Genomic DNA, 26343 nt, shown 5'->3' with positions numbered 1-26343 from the left:
GAGAGCCAGAAATGTGAACGAAGGGGATGAGCGGTACCTCTCCGGGATGCTCTGCTCTGTGTTCAAGCAGGATGACTGGTACGGTACGTGAGTGTGGGAGTGTGGGAGTATGTGCGTGGGGGAGGATGATGTGTCAGAGATGTTTGGTGTGGTACCTCCATGCTGATGGTGAGCAGAGGTGAGCTCTGTGAGATGGCTTGACTCTTTTCTCAAGGAGAAAAGACTGAGGGGAAAGAAGATAATAGTCTTCAAATGGGAAGAAGGTGGCTGTGGAAAGGGAGTGATCTGCTTTCTGTGTCTGCTGGGGATTGGACTCAAATTGCAGTGAGAGAGGTTTAATTTAGGCACAAGGGAAAACCTTCTGGCTTCAGGGATAGTCAAGCACCGAGAGCCTAGCCTCCGTCAGCGAAGGTTTTCTTGAACAGGCTGGGGACGGTTTAGATGGCTTTGAGGCAGGCTAATGGGTGAGCTGAGCTTGTCAGGTCTTTTGCCACCCTCTTGCCTGTAATTCTGTAAACCAGATCACCTTTGTGGCTCCTTCTTGCTATGGAAAAGAGAGAAATGCGGCAGAGATGTGGCACATTGCTGGGAGGTGGAGGAGCGGGATAGAGGCGGGTGGGGAAGCTCTGGTGGGTTAGGGCATGCATTTGGAAAAATCACAGGGTTTGTCCAAAATTGGAGAGACCACCTTGCTTGCTTTCCGTATCCAGCCGTAGCTGTTGATCCACTGTTATTTCGTATTTATCATGCGTTATTTGGACCACCGCATCACCTGAGAGGCTTAGCTGTGGAGCACGACTTCAGCAACCTGCTCGGTGCTGAATAAGCCACAAAGAACACCCCGACCCAAAATAGGTGAAATACAGCTGAAATTTCCAGCTGAAATACAAGGATGCTTGGATACGGGCGGGTGTGGGGGCACATGTAAACAGTTCCAGGGCATTAGTCATCACGATCTGCAGTAAGTCGTGGCACATCTGCCATTGTCAGGATTGTTTTGTAGGCATTGCACCAAGCAGGGTTTTACAGAGGAGGTTTAAAGCAAGAGGACTGGATAGCTTGCTAGGTGTTTTTTGGGGAGCTTCTCCCAAGGCAGGGGACGGCGTGGGAGACATCACAAAGGTGCTCGTTTGAAAATGGTAACAAGTGGGTGATGGAGGCTGGGTTTCATGGGCTCACTAGGGGTGGGAGTCAGCGCATTAGTGCTAAATGAGATTATCTTCCTTTTCAAAGCACTTCAAGTACTAAGCACGTTGTGTTTGAAGAATCAGTCGAACTGTTGAGTGTTGCTTGTCTGTCTTATATCATTCTGCACCCATCTCCACAGTACTTTGGCCTGGAAAAGCCCTTTTTAGGTAATTTTGGCAAGCTGCTGCACAACTGAGCCCTGTTGTGCCCTGCCTAAAGGCTAAGGTTGCCCTTGAATGGCCATGAAGTGAGACGTGGAAATTAAGTCATTATTATTTCTTTACAACAAATATCTACTCATTTAAACCAAAATTGAATCCGTTTCTGAAAGGCTTGTGCCCTTCATACTTTTACTATCTATGAATAGCGGAGTGGACAAATCTACTGGCAAGATTTTGGCGATAATGGCAGTCTTGAAGCAAAAATGATTAATATGCATGGAAAACAAATGTCAGACTTGTAATTATGAATATTTGAGCTTGAAACTTCCCTCTAAATGTTACGATTGTCTAATCAGGAAACTGGGATGATGCTGTGTGTGATAACAGTCAGTCAAAACTACATCTGCAGCTTGAGTGTTCGCTAGCTACCTGCCCTACTAACCAAAAGGATATCCAGAATATATTCAATAAATCTGTGAAAGCAAAATGGCTCTGCTCTTTTCCCACAAGCAAGACAACGCTTTCATTTTTCATGACAAATTGTTCTTTTTTGCTCTTTTAAATATGGCAATCATGTCAGACATTCCCCAGATGGGGAATATCCTGCTACTGGGGCCAGTTTTGATCTTGTTTATATCAACTCGGTACAGTTGTAAATCCAGGGGCTGTTACAATTTTACTTCCCAATCACTCAGCTGTGAATGAGATGGGCATTGGGGCCAGAAGCTGATTCCCTGAGTGCCGCTTTGAGATCACTGTTCCATGTAGAGGGAATTAGCACCAGTACCTCCCCAGTAACCAGCTGTGTATTGCACTGGGTGGGTGGAAACATGCGGGATCCCATGGGCTTTTCAGATTGCAATGGGAATAAAGCTGTCGTTATCATCATAAGGGTGTACAGATCATTTGCTAAATGGCTGAAATCCCTTCGTCTCTTTTTCAGAGGCGAGCTCTAGCCAGTGATCCCCCGAAAGCCTCTGAGGACTGATAATGAGCTGGAGATATCTTTTACTTCAAGCCTGTTGTTTCAACCCTGATTCGGGTCAGGAGCTATTGCCCGTGCAGGGATCTTCAGTGGTTGAACAGTGAGAGATGGGAAGCTCTGCCTGGGTCCTACAGGAAAGGAATCACCTCTGCAAAAAGACTGTATGAAGGCAGGGTTTAAGAGGTGTTTTAGGGACGGCTTGTGCAGTCTTTGCCCAAGTGTTCACGGCTTGTGCTTTGGATGAAGCTTTTTCTTAAGGACTGGTCTTCAACAGACAAGGATGTTAGAAGGGGAAAGGGAAGACGGGTGTTTGTTCTCCGTGGTGGTAGGCAGGAGGATGATATGAGCATCTTTGGCAGAAGTCTTCCTCCAGAAACCTTGGCCTCAGGTGTTCCCCCGCTCCTCAGTCGGGTGTCTCCCAAGGGCAGGATGCGCGGGCATGGGGGAGACAAGCGCTGCCCATGCTGTAGGGAGAGCTGCCAGTCTGGCATCACTCGTCAGCATAACATTGATAAAGTAAAACAAACAGCGGGCTGTTTTGGAATAATTTGGTGAAATGCTGTCACCTGGCATGGAACCAAAACGCTGCTTAAATCAGGATAAACACAGTCTGGATTCCACCCTCATTTTCCATTCCCAGTCTGCCATGGAGTTATTTTATTTTAGCTGTGTGTAAATCTCACCACATTTCCTTGCGAGGTGCTCAGCACTGCTGCTGTGAAGTTACTAGAGATGAGGCCACACTTGTGAAACCAGGGCAAGATGGGTAATGCAAGGACCAGCTTGCAAATCAGTTATGGACTTTGAACTGATTATCCTTTGTGTAGCACAGGGAAGGGACAATCCCAAGCAAGAAGGAGCAGTAAAGAAGGCTTATTTTTAATGTAATTAGAGTATATGTAAAATAATGCTAGTAATAATAATATTATTAATAATAAATTCCATGGCAAAGGCTCTAGCACTGTCCTGTAATTGTCCCTACCGTTTAATTGTTATAATGATCCCTGGCTGTGTCTTGGCTTATGCCAACTAGCAATGTCCAGCTGTGGTCCAGGGGAAGGCATGGTCCATGAATGTCCACTATGGACAAGACCCCTCTGTTTTGAATGGTGAGTTTGTATGAATATTATCTATACAGTATCACTTCATCTCAGGGCAATGGAGTGGGTCCTGGACCATTTTATTTTCTAGGACTGACACAGCGAGATAGAGGTTTGCTGCTTACCGCAATGCCTGTGACAGTGGTACTGCACAATCTGATTAAAGTTCACTTCTGCCTCTCTTGTCTCAGAAGAAAAGAGCATGTGCCCCTAGAGGAATAGGCCATTTTGATTATTACCAGCTTTATTGTGGAAAATTTTCTCTTCAATATGCTTTAAAGGGAAAGGCTGAAACAGGGCAAGTCTTACCATATGCAATGAAAAGCAAAGATTTAAAAAACAGATATTCCATCTGGCCAGCTCACAAACAGTTAAGCCAAAAGCTCTCTCCTCTCTCTCCTCCATACCTCCCTATGTTAATATTGCATAGCAGAGAATGAGATGCTGGTGCTTGATTGTCCTGATGCAGCCCTAGGAATCCCCTAAGGCATTTACACATATCAGAAATTTAAGCTGAATTAAGCTTTGGAAGAGAGATGGAGAGCAGTGTTACTCTCTTCCATTTTCAGTGGGTCAAAATAGTCCCCCGCAAAGTTAAGGCTGGTGTTGGCAATCTAAAGCAAATGGGTTGAGAGGACTTTGAAAAGATCGGCTTAAATGCTCTCCTCGCTTGTGGTTCCCTTGCTCGGCATGCTGGTTCCCAAACCGCAGCTCACAGAGGGATGTAAAGTGGCTGACGGCTACTCATCAGAGCCCCATTAAATAGTGATTTCAGTAGCTTCTCCAGGAGAAGTGCAATGGGAAAGGGGTGGGAAGGGAATAAAGCATAGTGTATTTTAAATAATGACAGTGACAATTTAGTGAAAGCATTCAGTAGCAGCAGGCTGGGCAGGCGGAGAGTGGTCCTTAGGGTTAATGTGAGCCTGACCCAGCCCTCCTTGATATCAGGACTGGAAATTGAGGCACTGAGAGTGCAGTCTGGTAGTTCGAAGAGCGGCAGCCATCTGACCGTGGCGTTGGCGACTGGCAGGTAGATAATGCGTACTTTTAACTCCTGTAATTCCCCACCAGCCTGAAGGAAATTATCCTGACAGTTCATATTAACGAGCGGCTGCGTGACCACTCCTCTGCCCTGAGAGCTTCATCAAGGCTGTTTACTAAACGCAGATTGCCATGTTGTATCTTGAGAGCAGACTCAATACTGAGTGAAGAGTTAGCAATTGTTAATAAATAGTAGCACATTAAGATGTCTCTCTGGGTGATTTTTGTGTACTGTAATTACACGGAATTGCCTGTTAGACTGGCCAAATTACATAAAAAGGGCCCTCAGCTCCACAAATGCGTTCCCGATAATGGGTGACTATTAGCTTTGACATGAGAAGCCTGTAGTTATGATACGAAGGAAGCAAAACGAGGTAATAATCCTCTGGACCTGTCTTGCAATGACATGGGCTGGGAAGGATGTTGGGTTGTTCCAGAAAGAAGTTGTGAAGAGATTATTTACTAATGATGCCACTAAGCGATCTTCATGTGGGGATCTCAAAGTCCTCCTCAGAGCTTAGAAGATGGAGAAGAGAAGGCTCTGGGGAGACCTTATTGTGGCCTTTCAATATACAAAGTGTTATAAAAAAGATGGAGAAGGACGTTTTTACCAGGTTTTGTTTGGGGTAGAGTTAAATTTCTCTATAGTAGCTTGTATGGGGCTATGTTTTGGATTTGTGCTGAAAACAATGTTGATTATACAGGGATGATTTCATTCTTGCTGAGCAGTGCTTACACACAGTCAAGGCCTTTTCTGCTCCTCAGACTGGCCCAACAGCGAGAAGGCTGGGGGTGCAGAAGAAGTTGGGAAGGGATACAGCTGGGACAGCTGACCCCAGCTCACTAAAGAGATATTCCATACCATAAGACATGATGATCAGCAATAAAACTGGGGAGTTGGAGGTTGCTGGGGGCTGCCATTGCTTGGGGACTGGCTGGACATTGGTTGGTTGTTGGTGAGCAATTGTTTTCTTTTGCATCAATTGTTTTTCTTGGGGTTTGGTTTTTTCCCTCTCTATTAGTTTTTCCCCTCCTTTTTTTTTTTGTAATTATTAAACTGTCTTTATGTCAACCCACAAGCTTTTGCACTGTTACACTTCTGATTCTCCTCCCCCCATCCTGCTGTGGGGGGAGTGAGCAAGCAGCTGTGTGATGCTTAGCTGCTGGCCATGGTCCGGTCCACAACACCAGGGCCTGTAGTGACAGGACAAAGGGCGATGGTTTTAAACTGAAAGAGGGTAGATTTAAATTGGATATAAGGAAGAAATTTTTTACACTGAGGGTGGTGAGGCACAGGACCAGGTTGCCCAGAGAAGTTGTGGTTGCCCCATCGTTGGAAGTGTTCTAAGTCAGGTTGGATGGGGCTTTGAGCAACCTGATCTAGTTGAAGATGTCCCTGCCCATGGCAGGGGGTTGGACTAGATGATCTTTAAAGGTTCCTTCCAACCCAAACCGTTCCATGATTCTGTGGAAAAATGGCTTGGTGCCTCTTCCTCGCTCCTCTGCTTTTTGTTGAGTGAACCCTCTAGTCCCTCTGATAATGCTGACCCACCAAAAAAGCTCCTTTCAGCTGTGGCTCAATCCTGCCTTCACTACATCCCTGCTACTGCCCATATTTTGGGGTCCACCAAAAAGAGGTTGTGTCCTGCTCTTCCTGTCTCCCTATCTTGCAATTAGTGCGAGAAATATGTCTTCCAGGAGGTGAAAACTGAGCCTTCCCTTGAACAGCTCCATCTGTATCTATAGTTTTACCATGGGCCTCAGCAACTGGCATGCCCTGGCATGACCAGACAGCTGGACATCCGTGCTACTTTCACTGAGCACCACATGATGGCCGGGAGAGTGGTGGGGTACAAACAGCACCTGCTTATTCAGTGGGTCTGCTTCCTGTGTGCACCAGCCTCACATCTGCTCCTTCTGTGGGCAAATGCAAGGCTTTGCTTCTCTTGGCTCTGCAGAGTCCCTGGAGGTGGACACATACATCAGCTACACCTTTGTCAGCTGAGTTGTGTCAAGACCGGGGTTCTCACCCAGGTGAAGGTGTCGTGGCATCACTCATTACGAAAGTCCCTAAAAGATAAAAAAGTCCCTAAAAGATAAAAAAGTCCCTAAAAGTATATTGCTGCAGATTGCTGCCCTTTTGGGGTGGCTGCTGTCCTTTTGTCAAGTGGTTGTTCTGAGGTAAAGTACATGGCTGGTGCTTTACCATACCACTGCAATATATATGTGTGTATATATATATATATAGATGGTTGGACTTGATGATCTTACAGATCTTTTCCAACCTTAGTGATTCTGTGATTCTGTATATACAAAGGGCCTGAGCCTGAATGAGAAACCCAGAATCTAACTGAATGGGGATTAAAAAAAAAAAAAAATCAGGATTTTTTTGGCAGATGACAAAAGCATGTTCACCTCTTGGTTATTCAACCCTCCTCGGTTGTTTTCTTACAGCACTGACATACTTCCCTTTGTTTAGAAAGCTGTTCACTTTCGTGAGTACTGGTAAAAGCATTATTTTCTAGCAATTCTAACAACCAGCTCTCTGCTTTGACAAGAATTGTCCAACCAGCAACAAAATCAATACAATGTGGCTTAAAAAACTTGTCAAGAATCGTGAAAAGCCTTTAGGCCAGTGGCATAGTAAAATGGTTCCTGAGCAATTCTTGGAGTAAATCACACCCACCTGGTCCAGTTCTTTGTCAGAAGAGTGGAGTGAGTCTCATTGCTTTGAGCTCATGACCTGTGAGGAGAGAAGTAGAGGGAGCTGGACTTGCTCGGTCTTGCAAAGACGAATGTAAGGGACAATCTAATCACAACCTACAGGTATCAGAGGGGCCATTACAAAAATTATAAAACCAAACTCCTCTTGCTTGTGCCTGTTTATTTAACAAGGGGAAGAGCCATAAACTGTAGCTCGGGAGGTTCATGTGCGACATTAGGAAAAACCCTATCACCAGGAGAGTGGTATGGCCCTGGACCAGTCACCAGAGGGGTGGGAGCTCTCCATCTTTGAGAATTTCCAAGACTCATCCAGACAAAACCATGGCCAACCTCACCTGATGTTAGTGGTAGTCTTGCTCCAAGCAATCAATCGGATTAGAAAGCTCTAGATGCCCCTTGCAATCACTATTTTTGAAATTTTCTGACTTAATGAGTCTTTAATTTCAAATGTGCAGGAAGTCAGGCTGAAGGCAACCATTCTAAATAGCAAACACATTTCTAAAAACAAACAAAGCCCGGCACCCCGAATTCCAAACTCGTATCTCTGTGTTTAATTTGGGAGTAAAATAAATGGTTTAATTTTTTGGTGACTTCATTAGTATGATATTGTACCTATAAAGACTTTGTACAACCTTTCTCGGTATCAAGGATGGAAAAAGCAGAAAGAACAGCTTGCTTGTAAGGTCTCAGGCAAACTGCTTGGCATTAAGAAATACCATTTTTGACTTTGTTCTAATTGGAGCCTGTTTGACCCTGGAGCCAGAGCAAGGTAATGGAACAAGCACGAACAAAGTCGCTTTTCACAGTGTTGTGCAGAAAGTAAGAGAAGGAAAGAGAGAAATGCAGAGAATGTGAAGGGGGGAGAGCCAGAGAGATGCATTAAGAGCAAGAAGAAAAGGCAGAATATGCCATGGAAAATGGCCAAAGGAAGGGAGGAAAGAAGACAAAGGAGACAAAAAAATGAGGGAGAAAGGAAGAGAAGGAAATAGAAGAGAAGAAGAAGGAAGCAAAGTGAAATTGTAAAGAAAAAGAGGAGTGTCTTTCTGCCCTGCTAGGCAGAGTGATGAGGTGGTAGGACAGCAAGCAGCCCCAGGCAGTAGCACTCGTTATTTCCATCCCGGCTGATGGCATTGATTGCTTCTCTCCTCCCTTGTCATGCTTGCTGACAGAATTGCAGGACTTGCAGCTCATAACGACCTGCTCTGTTTCTGCTTGGCCCAGGCCAAGGTTTTCTTTCCAGCTCCAACTGAGCATGGCTTCATCTGTGTTTCAGGGTGCTTCTGGATGGCACTCATCAGCAGACATGAAGAGGTGGTGAGGGACAGTCCATCTAGGACCATCTCCAGTCCAAAAAGGTGGAGATCCTGTTCCTAGCCTGTCTTTTGCAGACATCCAGTTTGCTCCTCGGCTGTGGTGCTGGGAATCTCCCATAGGACTGATTTCTCTCTTACCTTGAGAATGCCTTGCTGTTTTTCTCTTGGTCTCACTATTTCTTTTTAAAACAACCTTGCTTTTCCCCCTCGTTTTCCTCCAAGGAAATTTCCCTTGCAAGGCTCAGATCCTACAGCATCCAACCACCTTCTGTCAGGGGGTTTAATTAGCCAGAAGAAATAAAACAAACGATGCTTCGTTTGCCAAAGGGAAGACGTGGGGGAGGGGGAAAGGAAGATTGGGAGGACAGAGAAACCTTAATAATGAAGAAAGAAAGCAGAATCCTAAGCTACATGGACTTAAGCCTTCAGGACTTACTATTCCCAAAGGAGTGAGCTCCTGTTCTTACTGTAGCCAGTGTTTTTTATGGTTATCCACCCTCATGATGCCAACAGAAATCCCATCAGGGCTAGATCAACCATCCCTTCTCTGTAGGGAGAAGGAATGAGCTTCATAGCAAAAGTCCTTCTGGTGGGCATGGATTTTGTGAAAGTTTGGCTGGAGGATAAATAAGGAGGTGCAGATCAGGGTCTTTTCTGTGGGAAGGGCTGCAGATAGACACCAGCTATTACCCACAAGTCTGGCTACCACTTGGCTGGTTGTCATTTGTGTAATGCCTTGCCAATGAGCAAACATCTGACCTAGGAATGAATGGTCCAGTATATGCAACCTCTTAATTAGCTGATGGAGGATCTAGGAGAGGGTTACAGATGATGTGGGAAAGGGGATAGGGAAGGGAGTGAAAGAACCTGAGGTTGTTGGGGATGGAGGGATGTCAGAGAGGTTGTGGAACGGAGGGGAGTTAGGGTCACTGCATTGGAGATACAGGGATGTAGTCTGCTCATCTCTTAAAATCCAAACTCCGTAACTTCAGTTACTCTCAGATGGTTTAGGAATGAGTTATATGTCAGGCTCTTTTTGCTTTAATGGAGCTCCTCCCCCACTTTTATCCAGTTACCCATGAAAAGTCAGTGAAATGAGACCTACTTAAATCAAATGTCACAATCGATGCTCATCCCAGGCCACCATTTATGTGATGTGAACTCATATTGCCGTAAGGGGGGAGCAGGGAGAGAAAAAGGGTTGGGAGTGAGCTTGGAGCGAGTGAGCAAGGAACAATCCATGTCTGAGTAGCTTGTGCTGCGCAGTGCATTTATCACGACCATGCATCTCTGGGGTGGGACAGGGCTGTTGCCCACCTGGGGGAAATGAAGGTGGCAAAGGGAGAAGCTGTGGCTTCATACTGGAGATTGCATCTCTCTCTCCCGTACCCTACGCCAGTGCCTGACTAAATCAGAGGCTTCTGGTCCCAGAAGAAAGCCCAGCCCCTTCCACATTTCAATTTATAAGGAGCAGGACGCAATATTTCAGCACTCACGGTGCCTGGAATTTGTCCAATTTAAATTTTCTTTGATGGAAGATGAATCAAAATGTTGATATTTTCATTGAAATCTCTTTATGTTTACCTAGTTCCCAAAAAACTGCTTCTAACCTTCCACAAATATTTGGCAGAAGTAAATTCTCAATGTGGGAATACAGTCGTATGAGTTGATGTTAAAAATCACAGTGATCCAAGTCTCCGTAGAAGTTTAGAGGAAGAATCCACATGTGAGCTGAAACATTTTCCGTGAGCATTTTGGGAAGCTCTAGGTGGAGGGAGATGCAGGACCTTGCTGGATGGATTGGTGAGGCTCAACTCCATGTTATTCTTGCAGTTTTCGGACAATTGCTGGTAGTTATAAAGACTAAGATACCTCCTGAAACACAGTTCCTTAATTTCAGCAAGTTGAATTAGGCTCAGCATCCAAACCCTTTGTACATATGTATGGTGGTGGTTTTGGAGAGTCCCAAGCCTCCTGTTGCACAGAGCAAACTCAAGGAAGCTGTACAGTCATGCTGGAGTAGTGACGTGTCAGACCTAACGTGTCAGTGGGGAGGGGACATTGCAGAGAGGTTTGGACTGCAGTGCAGGTTGCCTTCCAGTCTGTAGCTGGTCTGCATCCAGTAAAGATCCCTCAATCAAGCTGTACTCCTTTGGTATATATGCCAGTTGGGCATTCAAGCCATTGAATTTGTTACTAAATTTTGTTTCAGAACCCTTAAGCTCTTGTGCCAGCCTTCTCAATCGCTCCTGTGGGGTTCACTGCAGCAGTACGGTGAAAGTTTTGCTCCTCATTAATTTCCCCCAATGAGATTCAAAATGTGAACAGGTGCCTTTAGTCAAAATATGCAGGTGAGGAGGATCTTCCCAAGCCCTTCAGACTGCAGGGATAATTCAGCTCAGATCCCAATATATTGGAGTTGTTTGCCTCTTCTTTGTGGTGGGCTCTGTGGAGTAAACCTGTACTGACTGTGGGCCTTGAGTCAATGGACATATGCTTGCTTTGCCCGTGCATTGAGCTGGCCGGACTCCATATAAGCATAGCACTGAGCCTTACCTAATATATTTTGCTTTGCAGCAGGCTCAGTAGCCTGGAACAGGACTGCAGTAGCCTCAACTTTGTGGTGTCCTGCTGATTGGAGGTTCAGGTTGAGCAGCCTCATGCCTGCCAACAAAACGGTGTAGACAAGTCCTTAGAGGATTGCCTGTTCCATTCCCGAATTCATGAGTAATTGCTATTCTTTTTTTCCCTACGCTAAGCCCTTGCTATGTCAGAAACCATCTCATCTCCACGCTGTAGTGATAGGTGTTGGTAGTGTGCCAATCTAATGACAACCTTGACTGTGCTCCCACACCTCTGCATACTGCCTAATCACTCTAAATGGAGGGTTCTCATGTGTCTGCTGCACGGTGGGTCTCTGTTTCTCTGCCTTCATGCCAGCAGAGATCACTGATGTGGAAATGAGAAACACGCTGGAAAAAAGGTCTGCAGCAGAGAAAACCAAATGGGATCCAGATCCTCACTCTAAGGAGGAACAGGGGGAGTTTAGTGATATTAGTCTGGTAGATGTTGAATAGTTACACAGGTAGTCCCAGTGACGCAGAGAACTAACTAGATTAAAAGAGGTTATAGCATGTGTTTGTTCTTGATGTTGCAAGAGCTGATGATCAGCAGATCTTTTGTGTTCAGACAGGAAAGGAGAACCATTCCACACCAGATTTTCCAGTAAGGATCCCTGCCCATGAAGAAATGCCTTGTGTAGCATTGTAAGAGTAGTGAAGTGATGGATGGTATTGACTGGATGCTGGGTGCCTGGGGAGGATATGCATCTTGTTTTTTCTTTCCTTGCTTCTCCTCCTTTTCCAGGTGGATGTTTCTAGTTGGTAGAAGATTTTCACCTTTCTTTCATCCTCCAACCTTCATCGCTGCCATTCCCAGAAGAGCTCATTTGTAATTGTTCTAGTGTAGGCACTGCCTTCTGCTATTGCCTCATTAATTATCTTCAAAGTTTCACACTGGATATGAAGGGCCTGATCCTTGTCTTGCAACCCACACCTTTTACACACCTGCCTTGCCATGGATATCAAAATTGTTACCCAGACTTAACACTGGTGTGTGTGGGAGCAGAATCAGGTCCAAAAAAAGGCTGGGTCAACTAGAAATAGATCCTGGCCTTCTTTCCTCTTTATTTGTATGTGCAGTGCGATGTGAAGGTCAGGTGAGTTGACACACAGACAATTAGGAGGAAAGTCCTTGCCATGGAATTGAGCTGTAGCGTTTGCTGAGCATCTTCTTTTTTTTCTTTTTTCTTTTTTTTAATGCCTTATTTTCTCTCTTTCAGAACATGGAAAAGGTGCTGGTCCCTTCTGTCACGTTAATTGTAGGCTGTGGAGTATCTTCGCTGACACTTTTGCTGTTGATTATCATTTATGTCTCTGTTTGGAGGTATGGCTTTCATTCTCTTCTCTTCTTGTTGGGGAAAGTAACTGTCTCTTGATCTACATGGATCCTGGAGGTTTTGCTCTCCTGCTTTGGGTGCCTGGTGCCTGAGGAAGAACCGTTTTGTAATGAGTGGGTCCTGCAAAAAGTCATCATGGTGGCTTAGTTGGCAAAATGCTTTCCTTTTAGTGCCAGAGAAATTAGTACAGTGAAATTAGTGCCGTGACCCCATGTAGTCGCACTGTTCCATTTTCAAAAGCCGCGTGCTGTTTTAGATGCCTTCGCATACCCCAGGAAACCTTGTTCATGGAGAGGTGGACGCGCACTGCCTCCTGGCAGGCAGATTGCTTCAAAGTATTCCCGGTTGGGTCTTTGATAACATCAAAACATCCACGACCCGTTATGAAAACATCTGGCCTGAAGGACTGACAGCACTTTTCAGGACTTTAAGGTTGACAAACCGCATGGTCTAAATAACTCTCCAACCTTTTAGCTACATTTTGCCTTTAGCTTCAGATGCATATGGGATTCCTCAATACATCCCATTGCAGAGAACTCCTGTACACCTATAAGCAGGTCAGGCGCAACCTTAAATTTTATCACTTATAGAAGCTGAAGTGGTTTTGTACCAAAGTTTTATTGAACAAAGGCCCACATTGGCCCATGCCCCTGTTAGATACGTTTTGGTGGACTGTATAAGCTGGAGGACCCGAGGTGTGCAAGGGATTCTCCCCCTATACTGCATTGAACAAGGTCTGAGTTTATACTACAAGACCCATGCCTTTCCTAAACCCATGGCAAACATGCTGAGATCTTCATGACTCTAAGCTAAATAAAACAATAAAATCAGAACCAGGTAAATGACTGTGAAATTGAAATGCAGTTGCTACAGAGAATATACTGTCTGAAAATTATTGGTGACCCTTTTGGGAGAAGGGATCAGTCTGAGGCTCTTATTTTGTCAAGTGATTCTTCTTATTAGGGAGGAAAGGGTAAATTCAGTTCAGAGTTGTGAATTTGGCTAACTTTTTCTACCCTTTGATAGAGGAAATAAACAAGACAGTAAAAAAATGAGCAAAACTTCATCTGTTTTTGTTGATACTGTGACAGTGCATAGTGGCTAGTTAATTACGGCAAGTGCTCTGAGCTGAAGACTGATCATAATAACATTTATCTAGAACTCAGGTTTTTCCGTGCCTGGGGTATCATTGGATCTGCTCAAGTCCTTGTCCTCTCCTGCTTTTCCTCAGGCTGGGCAGCACTGGGCAGCGCTGGTAGGTGACTTACTGGTGTCACTGGTGTCAGGATCAAGTGGAAAGTTAGGATAGAGGAGTAAAGAGCAAGTGTTTGAGCCTCACCCTCACTTTCCTATCAGAAACAAGTTCAGGATCTGAAACCCAAGTTCAGACATGAGGTTGAATCAGTTTGGAGCATGCCAGAGACATTTGGAATAACACGATGTATTTTCTTCCAGGAATGTGCCCCTCAATATTTACTGTTATTGAGGACAGTAAAGTTAATTGCCTGCCCTGTTTAAAATACGCTCTTTTGAATTTCTCATTCCAGCCTTTGCGTTATGCCCAAAACAATCAGCACGAATGGGGGGACACGTTTATGGGAGGCTTGAATGGGCATTTCTGAGCTAGCCAAGGATGGACATGCATTTCCAAGTGATCCTGAGACCAGCTATATCTTGATTAAAGGGCTCTCTATCTTAAGTCTCTTTGTGTAAATATTTGTAAAGCATGATCAAGTGATCTCTAGAATTTCTCTTTGGTGCGCTGAGTTTGTTTCATCTCTTCTCTGTAGATCATGTTTTCATGTTTTCTAAACTTCACAGCATTCCCGTGGCTGAGCCCTGAGCACTCTGTGTGTCCTTTTTATTTTAGGCATAGCTGCTGGACATGAATGTGCTGTCCTATTAATGGTCTCAGGAACATCATAGTCAAGTCAACATTATCTCCTGGCTCCCACTTTGTTTTGCCCTAGATGTTATATAGTCTGATAGGCAACAGCTGGAGGAATGCTTCGAAGTGGGATCAGCAGTATTATTCCAGCTGTTGTTGCTAAAATACAGGAGCCGTATCAAAGTGGTCCTTTCTCACCCTGCAGAGGAGAAAATCCTCATGCCCTAGCTGCCTGGTCTTCTGTGGAGAGCACTCACCAGAGCTCAGCTGTTCCGGGGAGCTTTGGCTGGGAAATTTCCCCTTCAGACCTCTGGACAAAGGCATCTGGAGCATGCATACATAGGCTCAGCTTGAGTATAAAACACTTCTGATGAATAAGCTCACTGAGGCTGACACTCTGGAAACTTTCCCAGAATTTTGCCCAGCTAGGGTTTGTTTATACATGGGAAGCAGAAAGAAAGGGCAGGGGAGAAAGAGGGAAAGTAACACGGTAAAGAAAAGGGGGCAGAATAAAAGGAAGGTGATCCCAGCTTTGGGCTGCATATCAGGGAGGAAATGAATTTACCCTCCACTTCCCATTCAAAACCCCCAAGTAATGCTTGCTTCTTAGTGGCACCTACTCAGCCATCGGCATGAACAGCATGAGCTTTTTGATGCACGCGATCACTTCAAACACAGCCAACTTGGCACAGTCTTATTGAAAACTGGACGTTGTTTCTGTTTGACGGCTGTTGGTGGCCTGTTGGTGGACTCACTCCAGTTCCCAGTAGACAGATGGCTGCAAAAACTCTGCTGCAGATGGTCTTATTCTGGCTTTATTAACAGTCTCGACAGAGAGGTCAGTGACACAGTGGGCCATAGAAGTGGAGTGACCTTGTTACATCTCGGCGGTGGCTGTCCCGGGTCACAGCTGGAGACACAATCTGTGTGTGGTCCACGTGCTCCACCACCCATGTGGAAGAAGAGGGGGAACTGAAAGAAAAAGTTCTTCCCTCTTGAAAACTGACATGAAAATGAAATACTGGGAAAAAAAGGAACTATTCAAGGGTCAGAACAGATGAAATGACTTAGTGTCATGTTTCTCTAAACTTTGGCTTGTACCACTCCTTTCAAGCAGCTCCTTGACATGGTGGTGTTTCAGGAGTGCCCCAATGTGTTTTCCATCCCTGAACTCATTGCAGTTCAACAGTCTCTGGAGTCAGTGACCTTTCCATAGCATGGAGATCAATGCTTGCTATCGAATAGCTCTTCCACCAGCCCATCAGCATGTGGGGCACGGCAGACCTTTTTCTGGTGGCGGCTGGGTGAATGCTGTATCGCTGAAAGATATCAGTGCGAGCTTTTCTCACTCCCTGCCCATCGAAGCCTGAGGATTGATTTAGTGGTTGTCAATGAGCTCTCAAGGGGCTTTTAACACTTGCTTTAAACTCAGGAGCTCTGCCTTTGCCGGAGATGCTGAGGCACTCGGTGGCCCTGGTGGGAGGTAGCAGGAATGAGTAAGTGACTATGCGGGGAAGGATGTGTGTACGCACAGTGAGAAAGCAAGAGTGACTCAGTGTTTGCAGAGAGGAAGGGAGCATAATGGGGACAGAGAGACAGACTGCAGGGTTTTCCCACCTTCTCCATCTGTCTCGGTTTGCACAGGGCTTCCCCACGTCCTGCAGGACCCAGGCCAGAGCAGAAGTTCCCTAAATTTGCAGTGAGTTTTCCCCTGCTTTGGTGGCTGAGTACAGCATATTTTGATAAGTAGGCTGAGTCCATGTATGAGCCAAGGGGTAGCAAGACAGCACCCTGGAGTAGCTCTGCATTTGCTGGAGATCTCTCCTCTGGCAAAACCCATCAAGTTCTGTGTTTTTTCCCTCTCTGATATGAGTTCCTGACTTCTTTGGCCAGAGGGTCTGGATAGTAATGGTGATTTCTTTCTGTGGAGCATCCTGTGCTGGAGAAGAGGAAATGAAAGGAAAAAAGCAAGCATGGCAGGAAGCTGTCTTAGCATAATGGGGAACTTCTGATTGAGCTGAAACATAACAAGGAAATGTTTGGTAGCCAGGTCAGGCTACCAAGGACTATGGAAGCATTGCCCAGGAATGCAGGATTGAATTAGGAAGGTCAGACCTCATCTGCATTTGAAACTGATAAGGGATGTGAAAGACATCAAGAAGGGTTTCTGTAGGTACATCAACACCAAAGGATTACCCAGGAAAGTGTTGGCCCAGTGTTGAATGGGGCAAGTGGCCTAATGGAGAAGAAAGTAGAAGAGGTGAAGATACTTGGTGCCTTCATCGCCTTGTTCTACTGGCAAGGTTTGCTCCCAGGCACCCAAGTTCCTGTACCTAGGGGCAGAATGTGGGGAAGAAAATACTACCTACTGCCAAGGAAGAGAGAGCTGAGGACCATTTCAGTAAGCAGGACATTTGCAAGTCCATGGGACCAAAGGGGGTGCATTGAGGGTGTTGAGGGAGCCACTCTCTATCATGTGGGGCGGTTCCTGATGGCTGGAAAAAGGCAAATGTTACACCAATCTTTAAAAAGGGCAAGGAGGAGGATCCAGAGAACAACTGGCTGGTCAACTTACTCACAGCCCCTGGGAAGATTAAGGAGCAAGTAGTTATAAAGGTTATTTCCAGGCAAAATGATGGACAAGAAAGCGATTGGGAATAGACAGCGCAGATTTATTGAGGGCAGATTGTGCCTGACTGACCTGTTTCCCTTTTGTGATGGGATGACTGATTGCATGGACAGTGGAGAGAAGTAGGTGTTGTGTCTTTTGACATTACCAAGGCGTTTAACACAGTCTCCCGTAGCATCCTTGTATCCAGACCAGGGAACTGTGCACTGGATTGCTGGCTTCTAAGGTGGCTTAATAGCTGAAGTGAGTTCAGGCAGGCTTAAAGGGTAATGGTCAAAGGTTTGAAGCCTAATCACGAGCTGGTTACTAGTTGCATCTGACAGGGGTTGATACTGTGGCAAATATTGTTTAATGTCTTCTTTAACAATGTGGATGATGGGACGAAACGCACCTTCAGCAGATTTGTGGACGACGCCAAATTGGGAGGCATGACTGATGTGCTGGAGAGCAGCACTGCCATTCAGAAGGACTGCAGCAAACTAGAGATATGGGCTGGAAAAATGGTACAACAAAGACAAATGCACGGTCCTGCACCTGGGACGGAATAACCGTGTGGAGCAGGATGGGCTGGGGACTGACTGGCTTGGTAATGCCTCCACAGGGAAGGCTCTGCAAGTCCTAGCGGGCAACGATTTGGAAATGAATCAGCCAACATTATATTGGGCTATATAGACAAGAATATAGCCAACAGGTCAAGGGAATTGATTATTCCCCTCTGCTTGACACTCTTGAGGCCACATCTGGAAAAGTGTGTCCAATATTGGACTACCCCAGTACAAGAGATGTCAGCACATTGGAGCAAGTCCAGTGGATGCTTAGGGAGATGGAGAACATGATGAAAAAGGAGGCAAAGGGAGCAAGGCTTGGCTAGCTTGGAGAACAGGGGGCTATTAAGGAGGAGTCATGGAGAAGTCAAACAACTTGCAGAGGTATACAGCAAAAGGTCTAGAGGCACCAGCTGCAGCAGGAAAAAAATCAAGCTGGATATAAAGAAAAATAATCCTTCAGCATGAGAGCAGTTAAACACTGTAACAAGTCATTCAAAAGAGGTAGTGGCATTTCTGTTCTTGGTGATTTTCAAAACTTGATTGGACAAGACCCTGAGAAGCCTGATCTGACTTTGAAATTAGCCCTTTTTTGGGCAGAGGATTGGACTGGGAACTCGAGAGGTTTTTCCCCAACCTAAATTATTCTGATTCTGTGATTCTACACGTTGCCAACCCATGTCTCATTTTTGGAGGTTCAGGGATCTTGGGAACAGGGTGGAGTCATCTAAGTGCGTGAAGGGAAGCATGAAGAAAGGAGAGGCTTGATTAAGGGGGGAAAAAGTCGGAAGACAGCTGGATTATCTTCCCTTACATTCACATACAGACTATACTTATGGTCAACTCATTTCTTAACTTTTTTGACCAGAGGAGGCTTCTGAAGTGCACATTAATGCCAGTTGGATCATAGTGTTGCTACACAGATTTATTACATCTCATTCCCACCAGGACAGATTCCAAATCTCCCTTTCTATGCCCTAGAAGCTGCTGACTGGAGACTTGATTTTTTACTTCACACAATCAAAACATAGATAGATTGATGGCTCAGTACCCTCCAGCCACAAATGGAATAAGATCCAGGTGATGCACAGCATTGTATTGAGCCCAATGAAATAGGGAAATTTGTGATCAGATTGGCCATGAAAGGAACCAGAGGCTCATTTTGCAGGCAGTCAACCCAGTTTCTAGCTGAGCTGGAAGCCTAAATTTTGTAGACTGTTCTGGGGTTGGGTGAGTTTCAGGGAGAACTACCTATAAACCAGATTTCCAACAGGCTAAGTATAAGTTCAGGCTACTTTGCATCAGTGACTTTTTTGAATCCAGGAAAGCATATTCTCAACATTCCTGTTTGTCTGAAGGTAAAACTCAGAGTGAAGTTAAAATCAAAGTTTTGCATCCTTCAGTAGCTCTAAAGCACAGATTTACCCTTGGCAGAACACACACGTGCAGTAAACTCATCCTGCCCACCTAGTCAGAAACTCAAAACTCTGCAGCCAAAGCATGACCAACTCACTCTTGCTAAAATTAATTAATGAAATTAAGTTCCCAATATAAATACTTGATGTGCTGGAATATAGGAAATAATCCTGCATTAGCCTCCAGGGATGAGCTGGTTGATTAATAGATTTGTTTCTAAATTTCTATAAGCATCACTGTCTACTCTTCGCTCATCTTGTATTCAGGCAGGGCACTTGCCAAATCACGGAGATTATTCACGTGTATGAATGTTGGTATGGTCAGGTCCTGAGTCAATCCTTGAGGACTTGCACTTTTGCAATTCCCTTTTAATTTTATTAGGTACATAAAAGTGCCTTCAAAGAAATTTTCCTCTGTAGCCAGTGGTTTGAATTAATTGTCATGCACATACCTCAGCAGCAAGTTGGTGCTGTGCTGCACATTGCAAATCAGAAATGACAAAGAGCTTGCTCCTGCAAGGTGCTGAAGGCAACAGCTTCCTAGCTTGGATTCCTAATATCCCAGACCCACAGCTGCAGTTATGTATTTGGCCTAGTTTTGAGAAGTGTTAAACCTCTCTGTCTGGGGGAGAAAAAAAAAAAAAAAGCAGAAATACTTCTCACTTCAGGACGGGTTGTTAGGTTAAACAAAGGGGAATGCTGAATCACGAACACTTTGTTGTGAAGGTGCATGCATTCGTAATCTGCTTTCATCGCCAGCATGCCTGTGGCTCTTCTTATTCGGGAATCTTTCCATGTGTTGCCTGTATGTTTTCTTTTAAGCTCCTTTTCAAGTCCCCTTTCAAGTAAGCAGAGCTGAAGAAGACTTGCAGCACTCCACTGCTTTAGGAGCCGCTCAGACTAGGGACCAGGCTGGCCCCTAGTTTGTTGACTCATGCTCATAACTCCAGCATTGATGGGGGAGGATGGAGAGATCTGTGGGCTGAGCACTACACCCAAGCTCTCCCCCTCCCTTTTCCCCTTGTTCTTGTCCGTGTAACATACAAGATCTGCAGGAAATGGGCAATCTCTTACCATGGCTTTCTGTAGAGCCTGGCCCAGTGCAACCTGCACCTGGTTGATGCTTTTCGGAGGTAACTTAATGAAGTTGTAACAGGGTGGGTCTCCCTCCCCCTCTTCTCTTGCTGCAGGTATATTCGCTCAGAGCGCTCTGTCATTCTGATCAACTTCTGCCTATCCATCATCTCCTCCAATGCTCTCATCCTGATCGGACAGACCCAGACCCGGAATAAGGTAGGAGATCCGTTGGGCTTTGTTTGTTTGTTTGCTTTTCCCCTGATTTAGCACTGAAACGATCCATTCAGGCAGCGCTTCCTCATTCTTCCTCCATCTGTTAATTAGCGACATGTCAAAGACATGACTAAATGGCAGATTTCAATTTTCTCTCTCACACTCTCTTTGATAATTTGTCAGCATCCTCGGGGCTTTGATTAAAACCAATGTGATATTTTTGAATATCTGCCTAGAGTAGCTGGCACGTGGCACAGTGAAGAAACACGGTTATTTGCAAGGCTTTAACCATTTTATTTTCCAAAAGTTACAAAGAAAGACAGATTGAGAAAAGGCTTTAAAAAAACCCAAACCCAACATCTCAGCTTTGCGTTTATTTCCCCAGCAACTTTTATACTCTGAGCTTAAAGCACTTGGCAGATGTTAACGAACACAGCCACAAAACCCACCTTTTTTTGGGGTAGGAAGCATTGCCAGACATACTGTGCACGCTGCAGAGCCGGGGGCCGCAAGGGACTCTCTGCAAATCGCAGTGTGACTTGAGCAGTAAAGGCAAGATGTAACGTGGATTTTCAAGCCACGTGCACTGGTTGCACGTACATGCTTTCCCATGTTGCAGACCCAGCTGGAGAGGCGCGTGTTGCCTGTATGACTTTTCTCCAGCTGAAGTACTTTCAGTTTCCCCGTTGGTGTCTGGCATAACAAATCACTGCTTATCATTAGTATTTTCCTGTTGTACATTTTCCTGTCTCCCCAAGTGCTCCAACCATCCTAACTCCGCTAAGCAGAAAAGTGAGGCAAGAAGTGTCGTCCACTACTCCTGCTGCCAAAGTCACAATCAGAAGTCAAAATTTAGTTTTTAGTTAACAGTAACCAGTGACCTGCCAGTTTTTTCAAGTGTCTACTTTGGCAGCCAGAGCATGCTGTCACTTTTGGAAGCATTTCTGCAGAGAAGCCCCAGGATTTAACTAATCACAGAGACTCATTTCTATGGAGGGCCCTTCGGGTTAGGACTAGGCTGTGTTTCAGGGAAAGCTTTACAGCTGCTTGAGTCATATGTGTGTAGAGAAGTGTGAAGAGATGCAACCAGCCAGCTCTGCTCCTATTAAACAAGTGCCCTTTGGAAATTAACTTCGCAAAGCAGAGCTTTCTTTCATGGCCAACATGGTTTTCTCAGGGCAAGAGGTGGAAAAAGAGAGAGCTAAGCTCTCGCTTTCCCCAAGTGCGTTGTCTGCAACCCCCAGCGTGTACTTGGAACTTCTTCCCATAGAAAGGAGTGCTGAGGGATGCTCAACATGGCAAACCATGGCTGGATCTTCTCTTGGGTTATTCTTCTTCACCCCAGGACAGGAGGTGGATGTCTTCACCCTCTCCCACTCCCTTCGGAGCAGAGTTGTGAGCCCAGGTTCTCCCTCGTGCTTTTTTCTCACATCACTCCGGGTGTTCACTCTCAGAGCTGTTAGTGGGGATTCAAAGCTCCCGGCTGTGATTGCATGAGGCACATTAGCTCTTTGCACATACATATGCATGAAACACCATAAATAGAAAGGTTATTCTTGGATTTCCGCTCAGCCGTCTAGTAAACAGTCTCTGGCAGGGAACAGAGAAAGAAAACTATACAGGGAAGAGGCGAAGGAGCATAAATTAGGAATTTATTCACATTCAATTATTGATAATGGAGTGTCTTAAAATGTTGGTGATTGATTTATAATTGCAGTTACTCTGGGAGAATTTCTACAGTCTTAGTTTCCCTGGAAATGCCGAATTCTCCCTTGATTTCCAACCGTGTAACCTCAAAGGCAAGACTCCACGCCTAGATTTGCTAAGCTTTTTGAAGATGAAAGGCCTGGGAAAAGGCTAAAAAATTACAGTCAGCAATAACGTGATACAAAAGAAATGAATGCTGCATGAACTGGCCATATCTCAAAGGCATGGCTACGTGCTGTAAGGAATCAGATTTCTCCTCTTGGAGGAAAACAAGGGCTAATGGCCTTCACAGACTGACAAGCTCTGCTAGGTCTTTCTGCAGCAGCTTGGGACATCATATCCTTGTGCTTAGACCTTCATGGAGTTTTTTTTTTGTTCCTTGCAAGGAAGGAAAAACCTTCAGCAGAGGTAGCAGAAGCAACTATGTGCCTGCCCATCACCTGGCCAAGTTCACAGTCTGGCTTCAGTTGAGGCAATGGGTTTATACTGGCCCGGCCGAGATGTGCATATTTCTGTTGGGTCCCCTCCCCTCTTCTCCTTCCTTTTCTATCAAAATTACCTGATTGAGAAAAAATACCCAGAAAATGTATCTCTCTGGTGTAAAATTGGAAAGCAAAGTTTTCCTCTCCCCTTTACAAACTGCTGGCAAACTGGGCAGAACTGCGTTGGTGCAGAACAAAATCAAAACAGTAAAACAAACAGTGTTGTATCTGTTGTTAGCAAAAAAAAAATAATTCTAAAATAACAATCTCTTAAAATTCATTCCTGAAAGCATCCTGTGTTTGTAACTGTTTTATGTAGGTCTGTAAGCTGATGAATAGCAACTACCTTTTTAGGATTCTTTTAAAATGTCAAAATTACTTGAAATTATCATATTGAGCTGTGTTATTTGTACTGAACTGTCATCCAGAATCCATTTATAGTCAGGATACCAAGGGTTTTGGTGTCAAATACAAACATGGAACAAAAAGACAGTTCCTATCTCAAAGAACACACAGTCTTACTTTTCTTCACAACCTCTGATAACGTCGGTTTGTGCCAGTGTATGAATTGAGAGCAATCCGATAAAATCATGATAAAAGACACTCCGTGCATGAGAGCTCTGTGTTAAAAGATGCTGGTGGATGAAAAAAGAGGAAGGTTCAATGACCGTAAACCCAAAGTCCATGTTTCCTGATATAACTCAAAGCAGAGAAATTCTTCATTATAAGCCTCTCCCTCCCCCTGCCCTGAATGCCTTAAGCCATTTTCTTCATCCAGAGTCACTTTTAAAGTCTATTTGCTCTCCCTTCTCCTTGGGAGCCACTGGAGTTTCTTTCCATCATTTTCTTCTTGAGTACATTGATTCACGGTTTCCAACTCGCAGATGGTGGAAATTAAGCACAGCTCTGGCAGAGTTAAACAGAGCGGCACCAATTTGCACCAGTGAAAGATTTGGCCTTGCTGAGTTAAAAACAAAGACGAGCTTGTCAGCTTTCCAGTCCATCTCCCTGGCACTACAGGGTTGTTCTTCATAATACATTTGCTAGTACTTTCCCCAGTTTAATTTTAAATGGCTTAAGCTCCCTGCATTTCCCTTGAGAGATTTCCCCACCGAGTAGTGGAACTCACCATTATGAATTTCCTTTTAATGTAGTTTCTTTTTTTTTTTTCCTTTCTTTTTTTCCCTGTCTGCTAGTAGTTATATGCTCTTGGACAACTCCACACCACTCATGTTTGCAGTCCTTACCAGCCCCTGGCAGCTGTGGTTTCACCCGGCTCTCACGGCTTAACTCTTTCTCTCAGCGATCCTTCCCTGGCAGGGACACCATCTAAATTGCCTTCCTCTGATTTAATTTCTGTGGCTCAGCTGTCAACGACACGATACTTTGCAAACCTTTTGAGCTGAGATTAGTGCACGGCTTACTAACTGCTCTGTCCTCCCCGAAAGGATCGTGGCAATGGTTTTGAACATTTGGAAAATAAATATACCTTGCTGAAGCCAAGAAAGCACCAGGATGGGATGCGGGCTCAGACTTCAGCAAAAGTGTTAACCATGGACTTGACTTAGAGCTCATGCTTCAGAGCAGCCAATTTCCACGCAGTACTTAAATTTGAAGCAAACGCTTTCGTCCTTTGCTAGGTCGAAACTTGTGGGGGAGATTACCTCCTCCTAAAATGTCTTTTCATGTCCTGATCTCCATGACCTTGCCTTCCAGAGCCTGGTTCGGAAGCATCTCCCTGCGCCTTCTGCTCTCCTACGCGCTGCTCTCTCCACTTGCTGCTCCTCTCACGTGTCCTCCTTTCCTCCTCTCTCCAGGTGATATGCACGCTGGTGGCGGCTTTCTTGCACTTCTTCTTCCTCTCCTCTTTCTGCTGGGTGCTGACCGAGGCTTGGCAGTCCTACATGGCCGTGACGGGCCGGTTACGGAACCGCATCATCCGCAAGCGCTTCTTGTGTCTCGGATGGGGTGAGGATCCTCAGTCAGTGGAGCAGCTCCCCCGGGGTTGGGGGGGGAAGCGCTGTCCCTCCGGTGGGATGTGGAGCAGAGAGGGTCTGAGCTACGAGAGGGACTGATGCTGTGCAGAAGGCTTGAGAGGGTGCTTGCAACCCTTTTGGTGGTGTCAAGAGGGGCTGAGATGGTTAAAAGTAGCATGAGCAAGAGCCGTAAGTCCTGCCTGCTGCCCAGTGCACAAGGGTCACACAAAACAGTGTCGAGAGGGTTTGAGTTTTCAGTACAAAGGCTGAGCTGGGGGTGGTTTCTCCTGGGTTTGGGTCTCTTTCTTGCTTTCTCCTTTTCTCTCTCTCGCTGTCTCCTTCCATGTGCAACCCGGAGTGAAGCAAGCTCTGAAATCCCGTCTCCATGGCAGCAAAGCCTTTCGTTGACAAATAAACTATGAGACTGGTGCAGATGCTTGTAACTAATTTTTCTCCCTCTGCTTCTTCCGTATGTTTAATTTATTAGCCTTAAATGATGTATTCTGTAGCAGAAAACAAACACAAACCCATAACCTGGGCTTTCAAAGCAGTAACAAGCATGCGTTTGAAAGGAGCAACTGAACAAAAAGTTGCTCAAAAGCGAGCAGTCAACAAAGAGAAAGGGAGAGAAAAGCGTTGTACATCTGAGCTGTATTAGTGTCTCGTTTTACTACTGAAGTCTAGCATTTCACCCCAGGCAGGATATTTCTGATGCTTACAAAGTGCCCTGATGTAATTTATTCTGGCACATCAAGAGCCATCCTCATTCCAGCACCTGCATCCCTTTAAGTTTTCACTCCTAGCTTTTGCTTAGAAAAGAAAATAAATTGCGGTATTGAAATATAGCGTTTGTGTGTAGCAGGAGCATAGGCACATACGTGCAAAGCACAGGCTGCATGACCCTGTGTATGTTCATGCATGTTTATACACGAACACTCTGTGACTCGAGAAACATCAGGGATATCGAATGCAAAAGACTAATAGCTTTTCTAGGTAATAAAAATGGATTTTTCTGATTTGTAAAAGCTGGGGCAGATGAGCGTGTTAGCCAAGGGAATTTTGGATGAGTGACATTCACATTGGTAGTCTGTACAGATTTAAAGAAAAAAACCACCCTACATGTGTAGAAGCATAATTTGCGCTGCTAGTGAAATGTAGTCATCTCTGAGCTAGGATGCACTGGCTGATAAATGATGCATAATAACCATTTGGAATAGGTTAGAACGAGAAATGAAGAACACTCTCGCCGATTAAGGCAGCAAGGGAATTTCTGTTATTTAGCATCCTGCTAGACTTCAGCTGTAGAGCTGGGATTAATGGCACTTCTAAGAGGGAAGAGGCCAAAAATATGTTTTAAAAAGCATAATCTGAAATAATTAGCACAATTCACTTTGTCATGGGCTGATTCTCCCCCTTTTCCCCCTTTGCGTATTAGCATTTCTCTAAGCCCTTGTTCTAGATGTCTTTGCCAAGTTCTCAGCTGCTGTCAGCTGTAGCTCATTGAAGCTACAGTAGTTTTCATCAGCAGTGAGGTTTATTCCTTGTTTTTTTGTTCTCCTTTTGGATATGCAACTTTGCCTTTCCAGAAAAGAGGTTTTTAGCAATTAGGGTTTTTTTTTATTATTATTATTTAGAACAGACAGACAAACCATTCCCTAGAAGCAATTCAGTTATCATATTTAGCCCCAGTAAAGAAGAAATCATTTTGTCAGTCTTTTTACAACCATGTCGTAGTTTCCACAACTGCTGCCATAATGCTGCCATAGCTCAGGCTCTGAGTGGATCCTCAGTTGTTCATAACAATTATGGCTCTTGGTAGTTAACAAATGACCTTTTCTAGTGGGACATGATGAACACATGACCTGATTCTCCTCTGACCTGGCAGTACAAAACTCTTTGAAACAGGTTTCTAACGCGTTTATTTGGAATTGTGAATGTAAA

At 45.0% G+C, this 26343-nt stretch overlaps 1 protein-coding gene across 1 annotated transcript in view; it reads left to right on the top strand.

Moving 5' to 3' along the window:
• The window catches only part of ADGRB1 (adhesion G protein-coupled receptor B1), an 84915-nt gene that overhangs the window by 7142 nt on the left and 51430 nt on the right, over positions 1-26343 (top strand). The window contains exons 2-4 of the mRNA XM_059836297.1: positions 12354-12457; positions 20138-20240; positions 24244-24394. Of these exons, the coding sequence (XP_059692280.1) occupies positions 12354-12457; positions 20138-20240; positions 24244-24394 (358 nt within the window). The remainder of the gene's footprint in view (positions 1-12353; positions 12458-20137; positions 20241-24243; positions 24395-26343) is intronic.

The sequence above is a fragment of the Gavia stellata genome, chromosome 3 (genome assembly GCF_030936135.1).
Source record: "Gavia stellata isolate bGavSte3 chromosome 3, bGavSte3.hap2, whole genome shotgun sequence".
Taxonomy (NCBI): Eukaryota; Metazoa; Chordata; class Aves; order Gaviiformes; family Gaviidae; genus Gavia; species Gavia stellata.
The sequence above is the reverse complement of the archived record's forward strand: the minus strand, read 5'-3'. Positions and strand labels throughout refer to the sequence as shown.